The following is a 19570-nucleotide window of genomic DNA, read 5'->3' as shown; positions in this document are numbered from 1 at the left end:
AGTAACTGAAATAAAGTGCTAGAAAATGTGATAATTCATTCTAGTAATCTACAGCGCTATGAAAGAGTGTTGGTGATATGAAATTCGCATGCTACCTTTGTATCAAAGTTGGCACATTTGAAAACTGTTCACACGAATGTGAGAATTCATGATTTACAGTGCTTAAACACACGGATAAAGCAAAGAAAGGCGCTGTGTTGTCATCTTTTCTATTTTCTTTGCTCTGTCCGTGTGTTTAGGCGCTATCAACCATGGACCAACACCAACTAGCCCAACAGCTTGTCCTATGAATGTGAGAATTGTTCTTAAACTTGTAGCATTAAAAATTGTGACACCTTTGAATGTGCTTTTGAAAAAAAAATGCGAAAAAAAAAGACAGCAGTTATAAATACTGTCCCGGAGTCTACACTGCATTTGCAGAAATGAGGTAGTTGGGGGGGAGGGGGGGGGGGGGGCCAGAAAGAGCTGCTATGCAGCAGCTTGCTGACAGGACCTGTTCAGGCTACTCAGGTGTCAAAAGGCTTCAGCACATGCACTGTCAAATCTTTCATTATTTGGAACTTTTTGAGCCTGGAGGTTTAATTACAGGCCTACTAGCCTACTATAGAAACTGGGAATGCCATGTACCACTCCCAGTCATACCTACAATTTTTTATTTACTGAGATGCACATTGCTATTGCAGAGATGAAGCCAACGTACGCCGTATGCACACAGCTGTGAAACTGAATGAGGTGATTGTAAACAAATCGCATGACTCCAAGTTGGTCATCATCAATCTTCCTGGACCACCCAGAATCCAGAGAGGAGAGGAGAACTGTATCCTTTAATCTTGCGTCCTCCTGGAATTATGAATATCTGTTTTACTAGAATTCTAGAGTTTCCTTATCATTGCTTGCTTTGCTCATTAGTGCACCATAACTTTCACCAAAAAGCAAAATCAGATGCTGGCAGAATTGTATGCCTTTATAGCCATTTGCACAATTGTAGTTTACTGCAGGTGAAACTCCATGCAATGCAGCTCAATTTTCTGAACGTATGCTAATTCCCAGATAGTTTCTTATTGGATTTAATGTATCTAAGATCTGGATTTTATGAGCAAAGTCGACCCAGTTTTACAAAAATTTACAGGAAAAAAGAGCGAAAAGGTACCATCAGTGGCAAAAAACAAACGTAGCCAGATCACAGTCAACTCACCTTGCTAACGTAAAAAACGTTTACGCATATCCATTCACCATATATGGCCAGTAACGCAACTTTTATACACAGCTCAGGATCTCGCAGAAGCTATCAAGTCTTTTGAGTTGGTAGCTGGTGCATACAGATCGACAGAGCATAGTCAGAAATCAAAAACTGCCTTTGGTATGCATGGTTCAAATTCTTTAAAATAAAGCAATGCCTTGTTTAGCTTTCAAACAAGCAGAGGCAGGCCACTTTCATTTCTTGGGAACAGCATCACCCCCTAGATTGATGTGAGACTGCCGAGTGTGAACTTCAACTCCAACATTAACGTGGCTGCCACCACAGACACGGATGCACAGATGTGATGAGAAAATTTTAACACATTTTCTATTGATGAGCAACCATAGAAGAATTATAATGCAGTATTTGCCTCCTGTGTGCTGCTGTAATCAACCTCCCATGGCAGTTCACCAGGTCTCAGAGGGAGAGTGCTTTCATTGGTTTGACGTGGTACAGGAACTGCATAGTTGCTTTGCTTGCAAACCGAGCTCAAGACAGAAAGGCTGCTTTGCGCACCCCCTAAAATAAATGTACACTTTGCTCAAGAAATCTTTGTTATTTCTCAGGCTTGATAAAGTTTCGCAGTCCTCTTCAGATCCATAAAATTGAGGTAAAATAAAAAACTATAACATAGTAATTTTTTTTTATAAAATGGATAACGGTGTTTTTTGTCAGAATAGCAATGCTTCGATCTTGGATGAGGATTAAGAAATTTCTTTAGTCATAGTGGCAAGTTTTCTTAATGAATTTAATTATTACTAGTTGCCCACTATATGTGCTGTGTCTTCGCCCTTAACACATTGTCCAGACATGGAGTTTTTGGAAGTGCTCACAGAAGGCCTTGAGCGTGTGCTCATGGTGCGTGGTGGAGGCCGTGAAGTGATCACCATCTACTCTTGAGCTGATGCTCCCCTATGCAGAGCCACACTTGTCGTGGCCCTGTTCATCAAAGAGCTCCTGGCAGCACTCTTCTCTCCTCCGCTGTCGTGTTGTGCTATTTATTTTGCTGTGCATTTTTAGACTGCTTTCTTGAGGAAAGCGCCCTTTAGAAGGCAAGGTACTTTGAGACAAGAACCAAGTCTTGTGGCAACCCTGTTGATGCTATAAAAACAATGGGACACACAAAATTTTACACTGACAATATGAACATGTGTAACGCAAACCATTTTGGAATGCTTAAGCAACATTTTTTGAAGTAGTCGTTTGTCAAGATAATGAAAGCAGTAAAAGTATTCTTCAATTATTTGCTCATTGCTTAGAATATATTTATTTGCAGAAACTCTCAATCTGTGGTGCTCATTGTACTTTAACTTGTAAAATGTGTTATGATATAGCAGGTGGTAGTCTAGGATTAAGAGCTGTGGTTAAGATCACCTTGTTTGATAGTCCAAACTTTTGAATGTGTATCTCTGTGCTTGACTTAATTAGAATGGTTGTGTAAAGTATTTAAGACTCAGAAAAATATCTTTTCTCAAAATTTGGAGTCATAAAACTGCTGCTAACATTAACTCGGGAGCCTTTTTCTGAATATGTCTGCAGATGTTAAGTGCTCCATTCTTCACACGTGTTACCTTACCCTGGTGCTGAGTAATAATGCACCATTTTCTACCTCTTGCGGCCTGCAGCCAGTCAGCATAGTCACTTGCATGGCCGTCTAGCGTGCAGGCCAGAAGTGGTCATCGAGAATACAATGCCTGAGGCATTAGACATAAATGTCGTTCTACCTGTTATTTGTTTAAAGTAGAGAGGTACTTGGTTGTGGAGGAACTGAAGAAATTGAGAAGCAGCAGCTGGGTCTTCAGCATCTGAAGCCTCGTGCCAGGTTTTGGTGACTCTAATGTGCAGCCCATAAATGTGCTGATACTGTATTGCCACACTGCTTGCCTTCTTGTCTCTCTGTCATGATAATTGGAGCCGCTTTATAATATAACATTTTAATAGACCGCTGGAGTGTGATCATTTGAAGGCAGGGATTTTTTTTTGTTTTTTCTTTTTGCACTTTTTAATTGCCTGCACTTAGCAGTATGGTTTAAGCTTCCCTCTCTGAAATTTTCTTCTAATTTCTCATTTATTTATGTGGCTTTATTTTACTTCTGATCAGCAGGTCAGGTGTATTAGTTTTAGGTAAGTAATAGTATTTGTGAATGCCTGTGACCCAATTATACACACTGTGAGTCGTCATGTGAAAAAGTGCTAGTCGCATTCCCTAGGTGTGTTTGTAACATTTTTTTTTTCTTTCTGTTCTGTTCCTCATGCTGCGCTGTGTGTTCCTCTTACGCATTTTTTTTTTTTTGGCACCTCTGCATCTGACCTTCATACAAAGTATAGATTGTTTAGTCTTGCCATTATTACAATAATTTTTAGCCCATCAAGTGAATTGATTGTCTGTACAACTGTGAGTGACTGCATCTACACAGGAACCATTTGGTGATGCTGGTGTGTTTGAAAGCGTGGCTCCTTGTTTCACAAGTGCGTGCACAGCTAGGTAAATGCACTGGAAGTGACCTGGCATGTCTTGCAGAATGGCTGCGTGCCGGCTATGTTGCAAAATGTCAGGCGCAGTGAGCATTTGCAACCCGTGTCAGCCTAAACGTACTCTGCCTTTCTTTTGCCCTTACACCTTCACTTGCAGTGTCCTTCTCTTTATGAGCCTTATCAAGGATTTATGGTGGCTTTTAATACCTTCATATAGATTTTGCATAGTCCTTGCAGAATGTAGTTGTGTAGAAGCTGGGAGATCTTTGTGTATAATATGTACCGCAAGCTAACCCATATAGTATCTTGTAGCCATATGTACACATGTGACAATCCTCCCAGCAATGTTTATTTTATCTGCAAGGCTCAACCAAAAGACTGCACTTAGCAACAAAAGTGAGACAATGTTGCTTCAAAGGATTGGTCTGCTTGGAGTTTGGCTCTGGGCCATTCTTTTCTCACTGTTCTTTATAAAGTCGCAATAAATAACACCTAGTGGCTTCAAGTTACAAGTATGAATGCACTATAGCGCTTTTGTTAATTGCGTACTCAACTGTGCTGTAGCAGTAGAAGCTTTTTAGTAGGTGTGCTTGTTTAATTGAGCATGCAAGAGTCGCATGGGATTAAGCCAGCATGAGCTTGCTTGCATCTTGACTTTATGCAGGAACATGTTCAGAGTGAGCTGCCTATATGCACTTTCAATTCTTGAGCTGCAGCGTTTCAGCCCTTCTGAGATGCATTTGCTTATTTGACTGCTTCAGTTTGGCTTGTTGGAGGAGAGAGAAATGTATGTATCACATTCAGAGTTATGCAGCCAGCTGTGCTTCTGTGACGAGCATATGAGCCAGATTTGTTTAATGCACCAATTAATTTGCTAGGGCTATCCTCGGCAAACTTTTTCTTTCTGCTCTGAAGTGAAGCTTAATGCATTTAAACATCCAAACTGTCATGTTCGAAACGGAGCAGCGATGAAAAATGAGCCTTCACATAAAAAGTGTGCAAGGTAAGGGGATCGAAACTCGATGATGAGCTTTGCCAACTGAACAAATGCAGTGGCAGTTACAGCAGCAGCTACTCAGTGATGCCACAGTGTTTGACACTTGTAAACCCACATGATCAGCACATGGAAGAAAAGTGCGCCTTTTGACTCCTGAATTTGCTGTGCATGGCATACTTTTTTCTTTCTTCATTATTAGTCAGATAACACTGTGCTACACACGCTGTAGCCGGGTCTCTAGCTGCCCTTGATGCATGTGATGTCTGCCATGTGTTTCCTAGTCGGGGTAACCGTAGCAGTTAGTGAGGGGCTTTTAGGGGAAGCAGCACCAAAGGTGGCAGCTGAAAAGTGGATGGCAGCCAACACAGTAGAGGAACTACGGGATAGGCAAGAGGCAGTGGGTTTCTTGGATGTGTTTCCCCCTGCATAGCTCAATATTGACTGTTACAAATATACGAACGTTAGAGAAGCACTGACTGTATTTTTGTATGTACATATTCTCTTTCCTTGACCCTCCAGGTGTGAAAACGTAAAAAAATAAGACATGCATTTATGAGACCATGCATATTTGGTGTGGACACTAGTCTAGGAAACTGGTGTGTGAATATCTTTAAGAGTACTTACTTAGGTCACGCAGCTAAATGTTCTCTTTATTCTTGTGAAATATTGTCGTTTGATGTCTTTGGTTTCTCTGTGGTTTGCTGTTATGTTTAGCCTGGGCAAATATCTTCCAGCCAAGCCTTGGACTGTAGCCGTCAGCAAGGTATGCAACTTGTTGAGTATGGTCTGTGCACAATTAAGCAGACGTTTTTGTCACTGGCAGTAACCCAGTGGTGGTAGTGTGTCGTTGCTTCATCTTTCAGCTTCCCTGCCGTGCTTCCCATGCAGTGGTTTACACATTTTTAGTTGCTGGCCTTTGATTTTGGAATTGAGTAATATAAGTGGTTTTAAGCACTTGGCTCACAAAGAACAAAGTATAAATACACACAATTAAACTGGCCTAGCTGAGCAGAGAGAGCCGTTAGTAAAATTGGAATCTGAATTGAATGCAGAAAAGTATAGCCCAACTTGTACTTGTGCATCCTTAAATGACTGGTTGCCACCTAGCTACCTTGCTGTTGGCCTGTTGAAAAACAGTTCTGTAAACTTTTATATTGTGCAAATTTGTGTGGAATGCTACACTCTCCCAGATTTGTACAACTAGATAACCATGATACAACGCAAGCTGTTTTGCACTTTTAGCTTCCTGAAACATTTAACATGCTGTTTTTGCGTGTCTGCCAATATATATATATATATACAAACATATATGTATATTTATTCCTCTTGTTGTGATACTTGAAGGAGCCAAGGCTAGAGGGATGTCAGTGCTGGAAAGCACAAGGGCATTTGAAAGATAAGTCTATTCACTGCTGCCATTATGCTGGTTCTCATTGCAAAGGATTCTTTTTTTTTTTTTTTTTGTTTACCAGTGTTTTGGCTTCTTTGTCATGCCCAAAGGATGAATATTATGCTTTGATTATTTCGGCTTATGTTATGAGAGAACTTTAATATGCAGCTATCTCAACATGCATATTGAGTTCCTTCAAAGTTGTATTTATTTGATGAATACTTGCATTTGGAGTGTATGTGTGCATAAGTAACCTTGGGACACTTACCTGCCATGCAGACAGTTTCAATGGGCATTCATTTCATTAATGTGACGCTTTTTGTGACCATTTTTAATGGCATGCTGTTTTGATGGAGTGGCAGCTGCATACATCCACATGTGCTTTGTTAATGTTGCATCTAAGCTTCAGCGTACCAAGTTGACAGAAATGTATCATCGCCACTCTACAAACATCAACATCGACATAAATCTGAACCAAGAAACCAGTTTAATGCAGTACTGCTTCAGGATGGTGTACTCTGAGCTTATCAGACCATCCTGGACTGGTGATAGCAGTAGCACAATTTCTTGTGATGAAAAATTATAGTTTATGCTGTTACCATTTTAGCACAACTGCCAACACTTTTGCCACTACTATTCGTCTACCAAAAATTATTGGCCCCTTTGGACACAGTTGTAAATGCGTATCAAACTGCTTTTGTGTAGATAACATCTATGCCCATGTAAACAAAAATGAGGCACAAGACTTGTACTTGCTCATCAACGTCTAGGCTGCAGCTGTGCTGGCATAACAAATGATGCAAGCATAAAAGGAGGTATTTCATCTTAGATATCATAAAACATGTATTCTGACCCATCTTTTTACACATCCACTGTCACCACTTCCATATAATGAAATTTTTTCATGTTTCATATATTGTGGCTGAACACTAACCAGGTCCAGGCAAGTAACACTAGCTATAGAATTTATTGCCTACTTCAGATCATAGAAATTTTGATAGACGACTAGCACACTGGTTGGTATAGCCTTTCTGGAAAGAAATTTTCTTGTCTGCTAGCCCTTCATGAGCAATTTACTCATCAGCTCATTCTCTCTGCTGAGGTGTTATAATGTTGGTATTAATTACATCTGTCATGGAAAGAGAGGAATCTTCATTCTAACAGAAATGTTCAAATCAAGATTAGGATTATTTATTTGCTCACTCATTTGTATGCAACAGAGAAGAGGGCAGTTACCTAATATCAGCATAAAGAAATAACGAGCTTCAGTGTTGCAGATTATTAATGTATGATGCAGATACCTGTCAGGTGGGCGAAAACAAGCTGTAATCTGAATTTTGCACACGTTTCTCTGGTATGAAACTTTACAGGTGCTGAGTTAATGCCTGGACCTCTTTAGTGGCACAGCCTTAGCATCGTTTACAACACTTCACAGGGGTTTATCCATCATCGCACATGTAGTGCATGAGAGCAGTGTGCTCTAGACATCATGCTGTTTGTGACTGGGGTCACTATAAGAGGAAAAGATTGGCGAGATATGAGGTGCCATCATTTTGCTCATCCTGGGCCTGTTCCAAGAGCATACTAACGAGCCAGCCTATGCAACGTCAATGCAATCATGTGTGCGAGATCGCTGTCTTTTCTTGTTAATTTTGGAGTGCAAGGTTCTGTTCTGTCAAGTTGAGGAGCCAACTTTTCGCTTGCCCGGCAGCTGGCCACAATGCGAAATTGGCGTATGCACCACTCACCACTCTGCTGATTGGTGCACTGCTGCACCACAAATGTGACACACCTGCCACATGAAGAAAGGAAGCGCGCTAGGGGCTAATGTGTTCAGTGTGCATCTTACCTTCATTTCGGAGAGGACAAGATCTCTTACAACATGCTGCACCCTGCATGGCGTTGGAACACATCTGTAAAAAAAAAAAAAAAAATGTGTTCCTTGCATGGGCTGTCTTTAACGCTACACCGCGGGTAACAACGAACAGCTTGAATTGGGCAGGTAACTCCACATTGTGGGCGTTTCTGTTCCCCTGGTGGCGCTGCCATCAATTGCGATCACAGAAAAAAAAACAAAAAAAAACAACTTGCTGAATGTGCTACTGCTCTTGTGTTGATGTCTAGTGCTTTGAGAGCAAGAGAGAGAATGCTTAACGACTCGTTGCTTGATGTTTACAGTAGTTTATCATCTTCGTTTAGATCTAATATTTATATAGTACTTTCCTTACATGTACAAGTACTGTAACTATGCTACCTTTCCAACGCTGCTAAGTGTGGAAAATTAGCTAGCAGCGCACAAGGGACAACAGGTGTCTTGAAACAAGAACGTGCTGATAGGTTACTGCTGTCTGAAGGAATTGTGTATTGATGCATGTGACATGGAGAAGCGCAAGCTACATTTTCAAATGAAGATTTCTTGCACTATACATGTTTATAACAATGTACTAAACAAACAAAAGTACACACAAGTAGATGAGCCTTGTTCTTGTTCAGCTAAGATGCTGCTGGTGCAGCAAGGAAGAGGCAAAATAGAGTGGCAGAACTTTGCATTGGTCGGAGAGAATGCGCAACACACGTGGCTCAGTTTAGTCTGTGTTGAGCGAGTTCAGAAAATGGACGGTACTAGTTAAGATACTCCTTAAAGGGCTTGCTTGGAGTGATGTTTCTACATGTGCAGTGCATTCTCAACGGCAAACTTGAAATCTAAAAGCCATCATGTACAGAGCACAAAATGTTGGGCGCACACATAATTTATGCTTCCAAAATTCAGGCTGTACCTTTTCATTGCCGGTTTCTTTTTATAGTTTTTAGTGCATCTAGCTGTTGCACCTCATTTTAAAACAACTACTGGCCATTGGCATACTTCCTCATATCTGTTTGGCCACCGATGATATGCACTGTGAAGAAGAAAGCTGTTGTATCAGCTTTAGAAGAGTCTAAACTCTTGCGCGAGATTTTTGTCAAATTGCTGAATGAGAGCCACTCATCAATTTTACAAGATAACTGCACAATTAAAACTTGTAAGCTCTTGAAGTAAAAAAAAAGTATAGCCTTAGCTTGATACCACTTGATAAATTTAAAGTGTAGCCCATGATGACTTATTCTGTGCATGTAGCTCAGTTATAGTTTCTCATTTCTTTTTTTATTTGGAGGCTATACATACAGAGGTAGCTCGGGAATTTTTTGATGTGTGCCTAATGTGCAGGTTATCTTGGGAGATTTGATACACTGGACGACCTTATATAATTTTGGTTTCAAGGCGTGTTGTACCGATAGTCTGTTTACATCCATCTGCTTTAGATGTGTGCGCATCTCCTGTTTTGAGTGCAAACGTGCTTCACAGTCCATGCTAAGCAGAGCCACTTGCGTTGCGTGGGATTGTGTACTGAGCATGCTTTGTCTGCTGAAAAGAATTATGAGCGTAGGTGGACTGTGTGGCAAATGTTTTAGAGTAGCTATCTTTGACTTGTAGATGTGGTGCCACTCCTGGGGCATTCTTTTACTTTTTCGTTTTTCTATATTTTAATATTGTCAGCCACAGCACGCTGTCGGTGACTGTAACAGTTGGAAAGCTTGTGTTTTGGAGCCCTAGCTTGTCTGTGTGCCGTTCTTCATCGATGTCTCGCTCTTCCATTTGTTTTCGTTACGTAAAAAGTTTATCAGAGGAATAATAAAGACATATTGTTAACCTTTCTTGCTGTATGGTCTGAATAGCTTCATGAGATGCTCTGCACACATATGCTGGTGTCTTCTCTTCAAGGGGAAATTTGGAGAGAAGCAATTGGAGCATGCAGCCTCCTATGTGCATTATGCTCATGCGGGGTAGGAATACTACAATTTCACATGGCCACAGTGTCTTTTAATGGTTTCTGTTAGTTCGAGTGTGCCCGAACATTCTCCAGATAACGACCTATTCGTGTTTTATTGCTAGCTGGCGAACTTGTTATTGCAGCCATAAATGCTTATTTGTTGTCAGCACGAGTTATTCCTTTGTTCCCCAAAACACGGCCCGCCATGCATGTGGTCGGCGTGCGCTCGGTAGCGTGCGCGATCACGGGATGGGGTCGGCGGTCGCGATATAAACGGAGGAAATCCCCTACTATAAACCCTACATAACATTCGAAAAGCAAATGTCAAACTAGCCTTGTTCCACTTTTTTTTTTTCACAGAATTAACGTATCAAGAACATACCGCAGGATTATTTTTATTTTTTATCTGATATAACCATGAAACCGCGGTTACATAGGCCAGGCAGGGCAATGCATAAATGTTCGTTTGACTGAATATTACAGCATTGCCGGTCCAATGATATTTCATGCAATCTTGCCCGTCATTGGAAGAAAGGTATGCATGCACTCTTTTCTCTAACACCGTCATCCTCGCCAAACATAAAGACCGATTAACACGTAAAATTTTAGAGGCATTTCATATTCACGATAACAATGGCGGGTGCATCAGCGATCCTTCTATCGCTCTCAATGATAGAGAGTTGTATTTATCCGGAAAAGATGCATGTCTCATGCGCGTGCGCCACGGTGATGATGTGTGTGTCGTCACCGTCATATGTACATACATATATGATCAGTATTGGTTGTCTTCCTTTACTTCTGTCAACGCACCTTTCGGCCGGTGAGGAGTAGCGACGTTTCACGGCGTGCTTCGAACGAGCGATATTCGGCTACCCGGAATTGCAGCGGGAGAAAAACGTCGGCTTGCTGCAATTAGCACTCGTACAACTAGCTCGAAAGTCAGCTAAGCGCACCTATCGCAGTCATTTTGCTTTATGCTCCAAACCGGCCTGCTAATCGCGTTTAGCTATGTATCACAACGCGTTAAACTGCAGTTCTGCTATACCGGATGTTTTTTTTTTTTTTTTCTTTTTTTCAACGTTCAGATATTTTCATTTCGAAACGTGTAAGTGAGTGCTACGTTGGTGCTGTGTGCGGAAGTGTATTTTACAGCTGGTCGGGAATTATGAATGGGGCAAAGCTCGAGAATTAAACGAATAATAAATTAACTAAAACAATTGTACATTTTTTTTTTTTTAATGTGGCAAGATTGTATTATATTGCAGAATTGAAGGACGCTAATATCGGGCCCACTATATAAATTCTCTTAATCAGAAACGTGGTTCGAAATATCGAGCATGAAAAGTGCGCATCTCAAATCTCGTTCAGTTATAAATATGCAATGGTGCGAAATAAAAATCGGCAAGCTTTCAAAATGCATATTTTTGACGTACGTTAGGCCGACATATTTCCAAACGTATTGCCGAGCAAAGAAATGAAAACGTTGGGCTCGTTTTCGATGTTGACCTCCTTCAGTTCCGCGGCTTAATGCTGCCCCTTAATTGAAAATGAAAAGCTGATTACGTATACTTTATCTAATTTATCGTTTAATTGTTGAGCTCAATCGCGGGCATAATGCCTACCTTGCTGTACATCTACCTGCAGCGACCGCACCAACGTATCTCTCGCGCACTAAAAAACAAAAAAAAAAAAGTCTAAACGTTAAATAAATGTCGCCCGATATACTGATTCCGAGATCTCAAAGCGCATTTTCGCCGGGAATGTGTCTTTGAACCGTGCAAGTTCTTAGCAATGGAATTAAAAGGATTGTTTGGCCTGAACTGCTGACTTGTAATTTTTACAAGCTGGCGTCTTATTTGCCAGAATGAAATAACTAAAAAGAAATGAGAAAGCGGCCAATAAGTCGTGAAGACAGGCTCTTTTGCAAAAGTGACCCTGCGAAACCCGCGATGTCTTGCACGCTGCCGAAAATATTCTGAAAGCGAAATGCTCTGGTGCCAGGACCGTCATGAATGCTCTAAACTGAAAAGTCGGAAAATGGTTTGTGCGGGTGCTTTTATGAAATGTTCTGCACTGATCGTTCCACGGATGCTGTATGGGTAATAAGGAACAAGTGTAAATTTTGGACCGCGGTACGTGCACGTGGACACAAAGGTCGTCCAAGGCCACATTGGATGGGACGTCGTTAACTGCATACTGGTGCGCATGTGTGCCGTGAATGGGCGACTGAGTGTCTCTCCGATATTGCGCGCCCATGCTGGGCATCCTCATTAAACGACTGGTAGGAAAGTGTGTTCTTTCGTGTATAGATACACTCGAGGCCAGTGATCTTGCCGCGCAACCTGTAGCACCGGGGCTACCTCAGCGCGTGTATTAAAACCGGGCTACGCGGGAAAGAGCCCATGGAGATAATGTGGCGGGAGCTGTGCCCCTCCCAATTAGGGAGGTTTATCTCAAACAGGGCACTGCGCGTTAATTAGGATTTCCTGCGCCTTTTCCCCCTTTTGTGTGCCGACGCGGTGGCCAGGTTCGTTAGTTGATAGGAGTATTAAGCCCAAACTTCTCACTCTCTTCTTGTATGCGCATCAGAAGTCTCTTGAGTTCCACTTCACTTTCTGCCATTAAAGTGGTATCATCCGCATATCTAAGTTTGTTGATACGTTTTCCAGCAATCTTCACTCCAGCTGAAGATTCGTCCAGACCGGCCTTCCTCATGATGCACTCTGCATATAGGTTAAATAGGCAGGGCGACAGTATGCAGCCTTGCCTCACTCCTTTCTCAATCGGAAACCAATCAGCAAGACCATGCCCAGTTCTGACTGTGGCCTCTTGTCCTTCATACAGGTTCCTGAGGAGACAGATGAGGTGAACTGGAACTCCCATCTCTTGGAGAGCTTGCCACAATCTGCTGTGATCTACACAGTCAAACGCTTTCGCATAATCAATAAAGCAGAAGTAGATGGGTTTCTGGAACTCTTGTTTTTTCCATGATCTAGCGAAGGTTGGCAATTTGGTCTCTAGTTCCTCTGCCCTTGCGAAACCCAGCTTGCACGTCCGGAAGCTCCCGATCCACATAGCCTTCCTTGGAGGATTTTCAACATCATCTTGCTAGCATGCGAAATAAGCGCGATCGTGCGGTAGTTGGAACAATCTTTGACACTGCCTTTCTTTGGAATGGGGATGTAAACTGACCTCCTCCAATCCTGTGGCCACTGCAGGGTTGTCCAAATCTTCTGACATAATGTATGCAGAATGTTAACAGCGTCATGGTTGAGGTTTTGAAGCAACTCAGCTGGAATGCCATCAATTCCGCTAGCTTTGTTCTTAGCAAGGCTGGCTAAGGCCCATGCAACTTCACTCTTCAGGATGCCCGTCTCGAGATCAGTAATCACAACCGTCTTATGTTGGGTTTGCACATTCGGGTCCTTCTTGTACAGTTCTTCTGTGTATTCCTGCCACCTCTTCTTTATCTCTGAGGCTTCAGTGAGGTCCTTGCCTCGTTTGTCCTTTATCACGCCCAGATTAGCACAGAAGCTTCCTCTGATATCTTTGATTGTCTTATACAGAGCTCTTGTGTTCCTTAATTGGCTGTTGTCCTCAACTACTTGGCACATGTATGTTCAGGAAGGCATTCTTATCTCTCCTTGCTATTTTCTGAAAATCCGCATTGAGAACCTTGTATCTTTCTCTTTCCCCCATAACTTTTGCCATCCTCCTTTCCTCAGCTATTTGCAAAGCCTCTTCAAATAACCAGTTTGCTTTCTTGCATTTCTTTTGCTTTGGAACTTCCTTAGTAGCAACTTGTATTATATCACGAACACCAGTCCACATCTCTTCGGGCTCTCTGTCTTCTAGATCTAATTCTTGAAATCAATTCCTCACTTCCACAGCATATTCTGATGGAATTTGATCCAGATCATACCTGAAAGGCCTTCTAGTTTTCTGCGTTTTCCTCAATCGGAGCTTAATTTTGGCAACAAGAAGCTGATGATCGGTGCCACAATCGGCCCCAGGCCTTGTTTTTACTGCTTGTATAGCGCTTCTCCATCTCTGCCGGCAAAGAATATAATCGATCTGATTCCTGTACAGACCGTCCGGTGAAGTCCATGTGTACAGGCGCCTCTTGTGCTGTTGAAAATGAGTATTCGCTATGGTCAGGTTGTTTTCATGACAAAACTCTACTAGCCTCTGCCCAGCTTCATTTTGCTCGCCAAGACCGAACTTGCCTATAATTCCGGATATTTCTTCACTCCCGACCTTAGCATTCCAGTCTCCTATGAGAAAAACGACGTCTGATAATGGAGTGCGGTCTAAAAGGCATTGTAGGTCCGCATAAAATCTCTCAACGTCAGCTTCTTCAGCAGTAGTGGTCGGTGCATAGACTTGGATAACTGTTATGTTGAAAGGGTGACCTTGGATCCGAAGTGAAATCATTTGGTCGTTTTTGGGGTTGTACCCTAGCACTGCTTTGCCCATTCTTCTGTTTACTATGAGAGCGACCCCATTCCTTTTCTTGGATTCGTGCCCACAATAAAAGACATAATGGTGGCCGGAGTTAAATTTTCCCATTCCGGTCCACTTGAGCTCGCTGATACCCAAGATATCAATGTTCAATCTGTTCATTTCTCGCTTGACGACATCCAGTTTACCTTGCGTCATAAATCTTACATTCCATGTTGCTATGTGATATATCTCCTTGCAACATCGGACTTTCCGGTCGCTTCCTGGCACATCCACAACTGAGCGTCCTTTTGGCTTTAGCCTAGCCGCTTCATTCGTCCTGGAGCTACTAGAAATCGCCCTTTGTTCATCCCCAGTAACATGTGGGACGCCTTCCAACCTGGGGGGCTCATCTTCCGGCGCCATATCTTTAATGGTATTGTGACTGGCCATAGGGTTTTCTTGGCAGGAAATACTGGAGCGGGTTGCCATTACCTTCTCCAGTGAATCACATTTTGTCAGAACTCTCTGCCGTGACCTGTCTATCTTGGGTGGCCCTATACATAGCAGAGCTGACGACCTCATCGAGTTTCGCAAGCCCCTCCGCCACGAAAAGGCAGTGATCCATGAAGGGATAAATGCAGCATATATTACGTTTAATGGTATTAATTACTAGTAGCTAATATATTTTCATGATTTGTGGGGAAAAGTCGGTGTTGCTCGCCAGCAATAAATATACCCATCTATGCCGAAATCAACATCAACAGATAAAAGGTTAAGAAAGTAATCATTTTTTTTATCCCTTCTTAGTTGACTGGTTATAATAGCCTTTATTTTTCATCCATGCTGTGTGATGGAGATGCAAAGAAACAAAACAAAAAACGCGAGGCCCTTGACAACTGAAGTTAGTTAAATGACTTCAATTTAGCAAAAAGCTGCCGATCTTTGCTGTCCACAAATTTAGCACACATCATATTAACGCTGTAACGTTAAAGTCCCCGTTCTCTAGAATATCCGGTGTCGGCGTTGTGTGCGAAAAATAACGGGCACGAACCTGACAAATAGTGGCTGGTTGGCAGATGACATGGCCGTGCACTGACTGGCCCTCCGGTTGTGTAATGTCACGAGACCACATGACATAGCCGAGCTATCAGGCGCTGCCAACTCGGGTTCGCCTTTGAGATGGGCAAACGAGATCGGACCGCAGCCGTCCATGACCCTTGTATCCCAAGTTAGACAAGAGCGTGAAGCAGCGCAACGGGCCCACGGCATAAGAATAGAGCGTAAGCAAGGGTAGTTCGTCCCTTTTACGGCTTTTTCTTGCTGAGTATCGACCTCATTTCGTATCTCGGATTAAACTTCCTTTCTTTTCATTCATTCAATCATTTTCGGATTCCGTTTAGTGCGTCTTTGGATTCCGTTCGAATAAATCTTAGCGCAACAAGAATGTATACTCCGTATAAAACGGAGAGTTGAGCTAGTTGGTACACGTTTAAGGAATAACAGTGAGGAGACGAAGGACAAGGAAGAAGACAACACCTGAGCTCTCTCTCTCTCTCTCTCTCTCTCTATATATATATATATATATATATATATATATATATATATATAAGAGTCCTACGCTCGATCCTTGATTACAGCCATCTTGCAGACTATTTCTTTTTATGTGAACATTTTCTTTACGAATACAGTGCCAACACAATGTCTCGTTAATTGATGCGAGGCTTATTGCCCGACTGGTAGGCACATTGCAGAGAGAAGAAATCACACGGCTACAAAAATCATAGCATGCACCGACAACGCTGTTCGATGTTCCTCAGCGCATGTCTACCACCTCAGTTCCGCGCTGATCACCCTTTACCTCTGACCTTCACAAACCGGCACCGCTTATAACACGCACTTGTTCAGGGGTTTATTTTGCTGCATGTAAACGAGCGTGTATAGTGTTAGATGGCATCCTCGAGGCGCTGCAGATGAAGTTATGTGATGTTAGGAAGATAGTGAGAGACCGGAAAGCGTGGCGTGATATGGTCCATAGGGTCACGAAGAGTCGGACACGACTGAACGACTGAACTGGACTGAACTGAACACGAGCGTGTATGTTGCCTCACCGAGTTTCAAAAAAATAAAATAAATAAAACAGGTTGAGACCGGCAGGCACCTGCCGGAGCAAACCAAGAATGGCTGACGCTTGTCCGTTATCTGGATACAGAATATACATACTTGCTGCGCTAAGATCTATTCGAACGGAATTCTAAGACGCACTAAAAGGTTGGTTTGGTTTGTAGGGTTTAACGTCCCAAAGCGACTCAGGCTATGAGAGACGCCGTAGTGGAGGACTCCGGAAATTTCGACCACCTGGGGTTCTTTAACGTGCACTGACATCGCAAAGCACACGGACGCCTTGCTTTTCGCCGCCATCGAAAAGTGGCCGCCGAGGCCGGCACTAAAAAGGCATCTGAAAATGATATATATATATATATATATATATATATATTATATATATATATATATATATATATATATATATATATATATATATATATATCACGGAGTGCTTTGAGTGTATTTCATGTGCATAGATTGTCGGTACGAAAATGTTCCTTGTTGTCCAATGTTCCTTGTTATTCCTTTGTTGTTGTTTTTTTTTTTGTCTTCTAGGATGTATTGTACACTGTCTGTGAAATTGTGACTTTTTTTACCCACTCCTGTATGATCCTGTCAAAAGGCTTACAGTATAAATAAATAAATAAATAAATATATATATATATATATATATATATATATATATATATATATATATATATATATATATATATATATATATATATATATATATATATATATATATATATATATATATATATATATTCAAGGAGGATCATTGCAAAGCTAGGAGACAAATAATCCGGTAGCAGTGATGAAGGGCAGATACACAGGAAGCTTCTCTCGGAGACGAAAAGTACCTCGTTAACGGAGAAACGAACCTAATTCTGCCCAAGAAATCATTTCAGCTGTTTTCCTCCGTACGGCGATACAGTAAGGCCACCACCTTCCAGAAGCGGCACCCACATCTCCAACCCAACACCATCATACAGAATGGCGCCCACCACCAAATCGCCTATAGTATAGTCTAGCCAATGCCTATAGCTACTTCCCTGTTTAGAACGTCTCCTCGTGGGGGAGACCTTTCCCTTACACGGCAACGAGGAAGTGACGGCGAAATCGGATTCATAGACCGAGTATTGGAACGCCACTTGCCTTAATTCAGAAGCATCAGCCGTTGAACCTCCTCACCTGAGAAGAATGTTCACGCACCCATGCAGGCCTGGTTTCTTACCCGCCAGTAAAATCATCAGTTGTAACCATTGAAGGTAAATCAATTGCTATCAAACTTTCAGCAGTGGGTTTCATGATCGTCCCGTCCGTTTTTGTTATTCTGGTTGAAACAGGCGCGGAATTTTCTTCAGTACATTCCAAACGCTAGATTCGTTCGTTATCGAGTTTACTGATCAGTATTATCACGAAAAAATACAAGTGAAACTCTGACTGAGACAGAAAGAACTGCACATTTCCCTTTGAAATGCTTGACATATATATCTTGATAAAAAAAGATATGTGGGAGCACTTTTAAGCTCCGCCTTGAACGACGCAAAAGCGCATCCCACATATAAAGCCCCACTTCAAACCAAGCCGTATGAACGTGCCTGCGTGACGTGAATGCAAGTGCCCTGGCAGACTGATTCTGATACCACCCTCACAATGAAAGGTAAGTCCCGTGTTAGCAGCTCCTGCCAAACGTAACATCAAGCAACCATTCGCCCAGTCAATGCGTAGCTTCCAGCTATCATCTGCCAGCGCAACGCTCAGTATTCTTCGCTCACAACGCCGACGCCGGATTTTCGAAGAACGTGCATTTCAAATACCTACCTCTAGCTGTTACATACTCAGACTCCTTAAGTGTGGTCGCAGCCCTGTTTTCGGGGAGACACCAAAAAATATAAAAAATAAACTTTCCCTTCAAACACTTGATATCTGCTCATAAAGAGAAACCTAAAATTACCGTGCCAGGTTCCAGGTCACTGTTGCATAGCAGGCAACGAGCCTCGCCCTATCAGCTGCCCTCAGAAATTCAACATATATACATGCTGATAAAATACCGTGCCAAGACCTTAAGGCCCAAGAGAACGGGGAACTGGCTTTCGAAGAGGCGCGCGAGAGAGCTTGGATTTGTATTTTTACTGCTTTCCGGTACGTGCATCGCTGTAGTATTCTGGCAGAGACTATCTCCAATACCGATCGAAGCTTTGGGATCGTTTGTTTAAAAAAACCACACCCTGGTCAGTGGCCCCTTAAACCACACCAGAAACCCAATCCGAAAACAAATGACAAGAGGAATGGGGCACAGCCACTGAAAGAAAGCTGCATGTGACAAAAAAAAAAAAAAAAAAAAAGGCAAGGTATACACATAAAAACGAGACAGGTTCAGTAAGGTATCACGTGCAGCCGATGGAAGGGATACATATATGCAACGCACTCACACCTTTTAAACAATGCATTTGCACCGCACTGCTTGAAATGCGGTGACAAGTTATCCATTTTTCATGCTTTGATCACTTGCCGCCCATAATATATTTAAAGGAAACATTTCCCTGAACTGTGTAAAAACACTTTTAACTTCATCCCCATTTTTTTTTTTCTCGGAGATGACCCAATGTTCTTTTTAGAACACATTTCTAAATTCCTACGGAAATAGTTTTTCTTTTTTTTTTTTTTACAGGCAATTATCAATGTCAGCCTCTACATACCTTGCATCCTTGAGATGATAAGTTTTCCCCTTTAATCTGACGCAACAGGGACTTTGTGATCTTTCGCCAGGCAATGACCGCCACCGAGGCATTCTGACCTTTAAGGCTTTATACCAGCCGCCTTTTTGACAAGTCTTGGTAGTTCTTATTAACGCATATTGATGTTTTTTCTGGACCTTATACAACATTGCTGTTTTATCACGAGCATTTCTGTCAACATAAGCTGACCCATTACTATTTTTTTTTTTGCCGCTCTTTGGCCTCAGTTGCCATTGTGCCACTAAAATTTACCACCGTCATCCCCACATCAGCCATAGAAAAAATATTGTGGAACGGATAATCATAACCAATCAGTCTATCCACATGATTTCAAAGGCTTCGTTCAGTCTGATGCACACAGGATTTAGTGTG

The 19570-nt window shown here is 42.1% G+C and overlaps 2 protein-coding genes and 1 long non-coding RNA gene across 5 annotated transcripts in view; 2 read left to right on the top strand and 1 right to left on the bottom strand.

Moving 5' to 3' along the window:
• Positions 1-9166, top strand: part of kcc (solute carrier family 12 member kcc) — a 353291-nt gene extending 344125 nt beyond the window's left edge. For all 3 annotated transcript variants that reach the window (XM_084588671.1, XM_084588670.1, XM_084588669.1), the window contains 2 exons: positions 684-817; positions 2049-9166. In XM_084588671.1, coding sequence (XP_084444797.1) covers positions 684-817; positions 2049-2140 — 226 coding nt within the window. In that variant the 3' untranslated portion in view covers positions 2141-9166. The remainder of the gene's footprint in view (positions 1-683; positions 818-2048) is intronic.
• Positions 404-18402, bottom strand: LOC146203320 (uncharacterized). Its single transcript, XR_014703841.1, has 3 exons — positions 18282-18402; positions 7952-8015; positions 404-840 (listed from the first exon to the last, which is right to left on the bottom strand). It is a non-coding gene; the product is annotated as an uncharacterized LOC146203320 (long non-coding RNA).
• LOC146203319 (alpha-tocopherol transfer protein-like) overlaps positions 17622-19570 on the top strand; it is a 51308-nt gene continuing 49359 nt past the window's right edge. The window contains exon 1 of the mRNA XM_084588673.1: positions 17622-18120. The gene's annotated coding sequence lies outside the window, so the exon portion shown is untranslated. The remainder of the gene's footprint in view (positions 18121-19570) is intronic.

Source organism: Amblyomma maculatum, chromosome 1 (assembly GCF_055883805.1).
Source record: "Amblyomma maculatum isolate TAMU_Amacu chromosome 1, ASM5588380v1, whole genome shotgun sequence".
Classification (NCBI taxonomy): domain Eukaryota; kingdom Metazoa; phylum Arthropoda; class Arachnida; order Ixodida; family Ixodidae; genus Amblyomma; species Amblyomma maculatum.
Note: the sequence above shows the minus strand (reverse complement) of the source record. Positions and strands in the feature narration are given on the sequence as shown.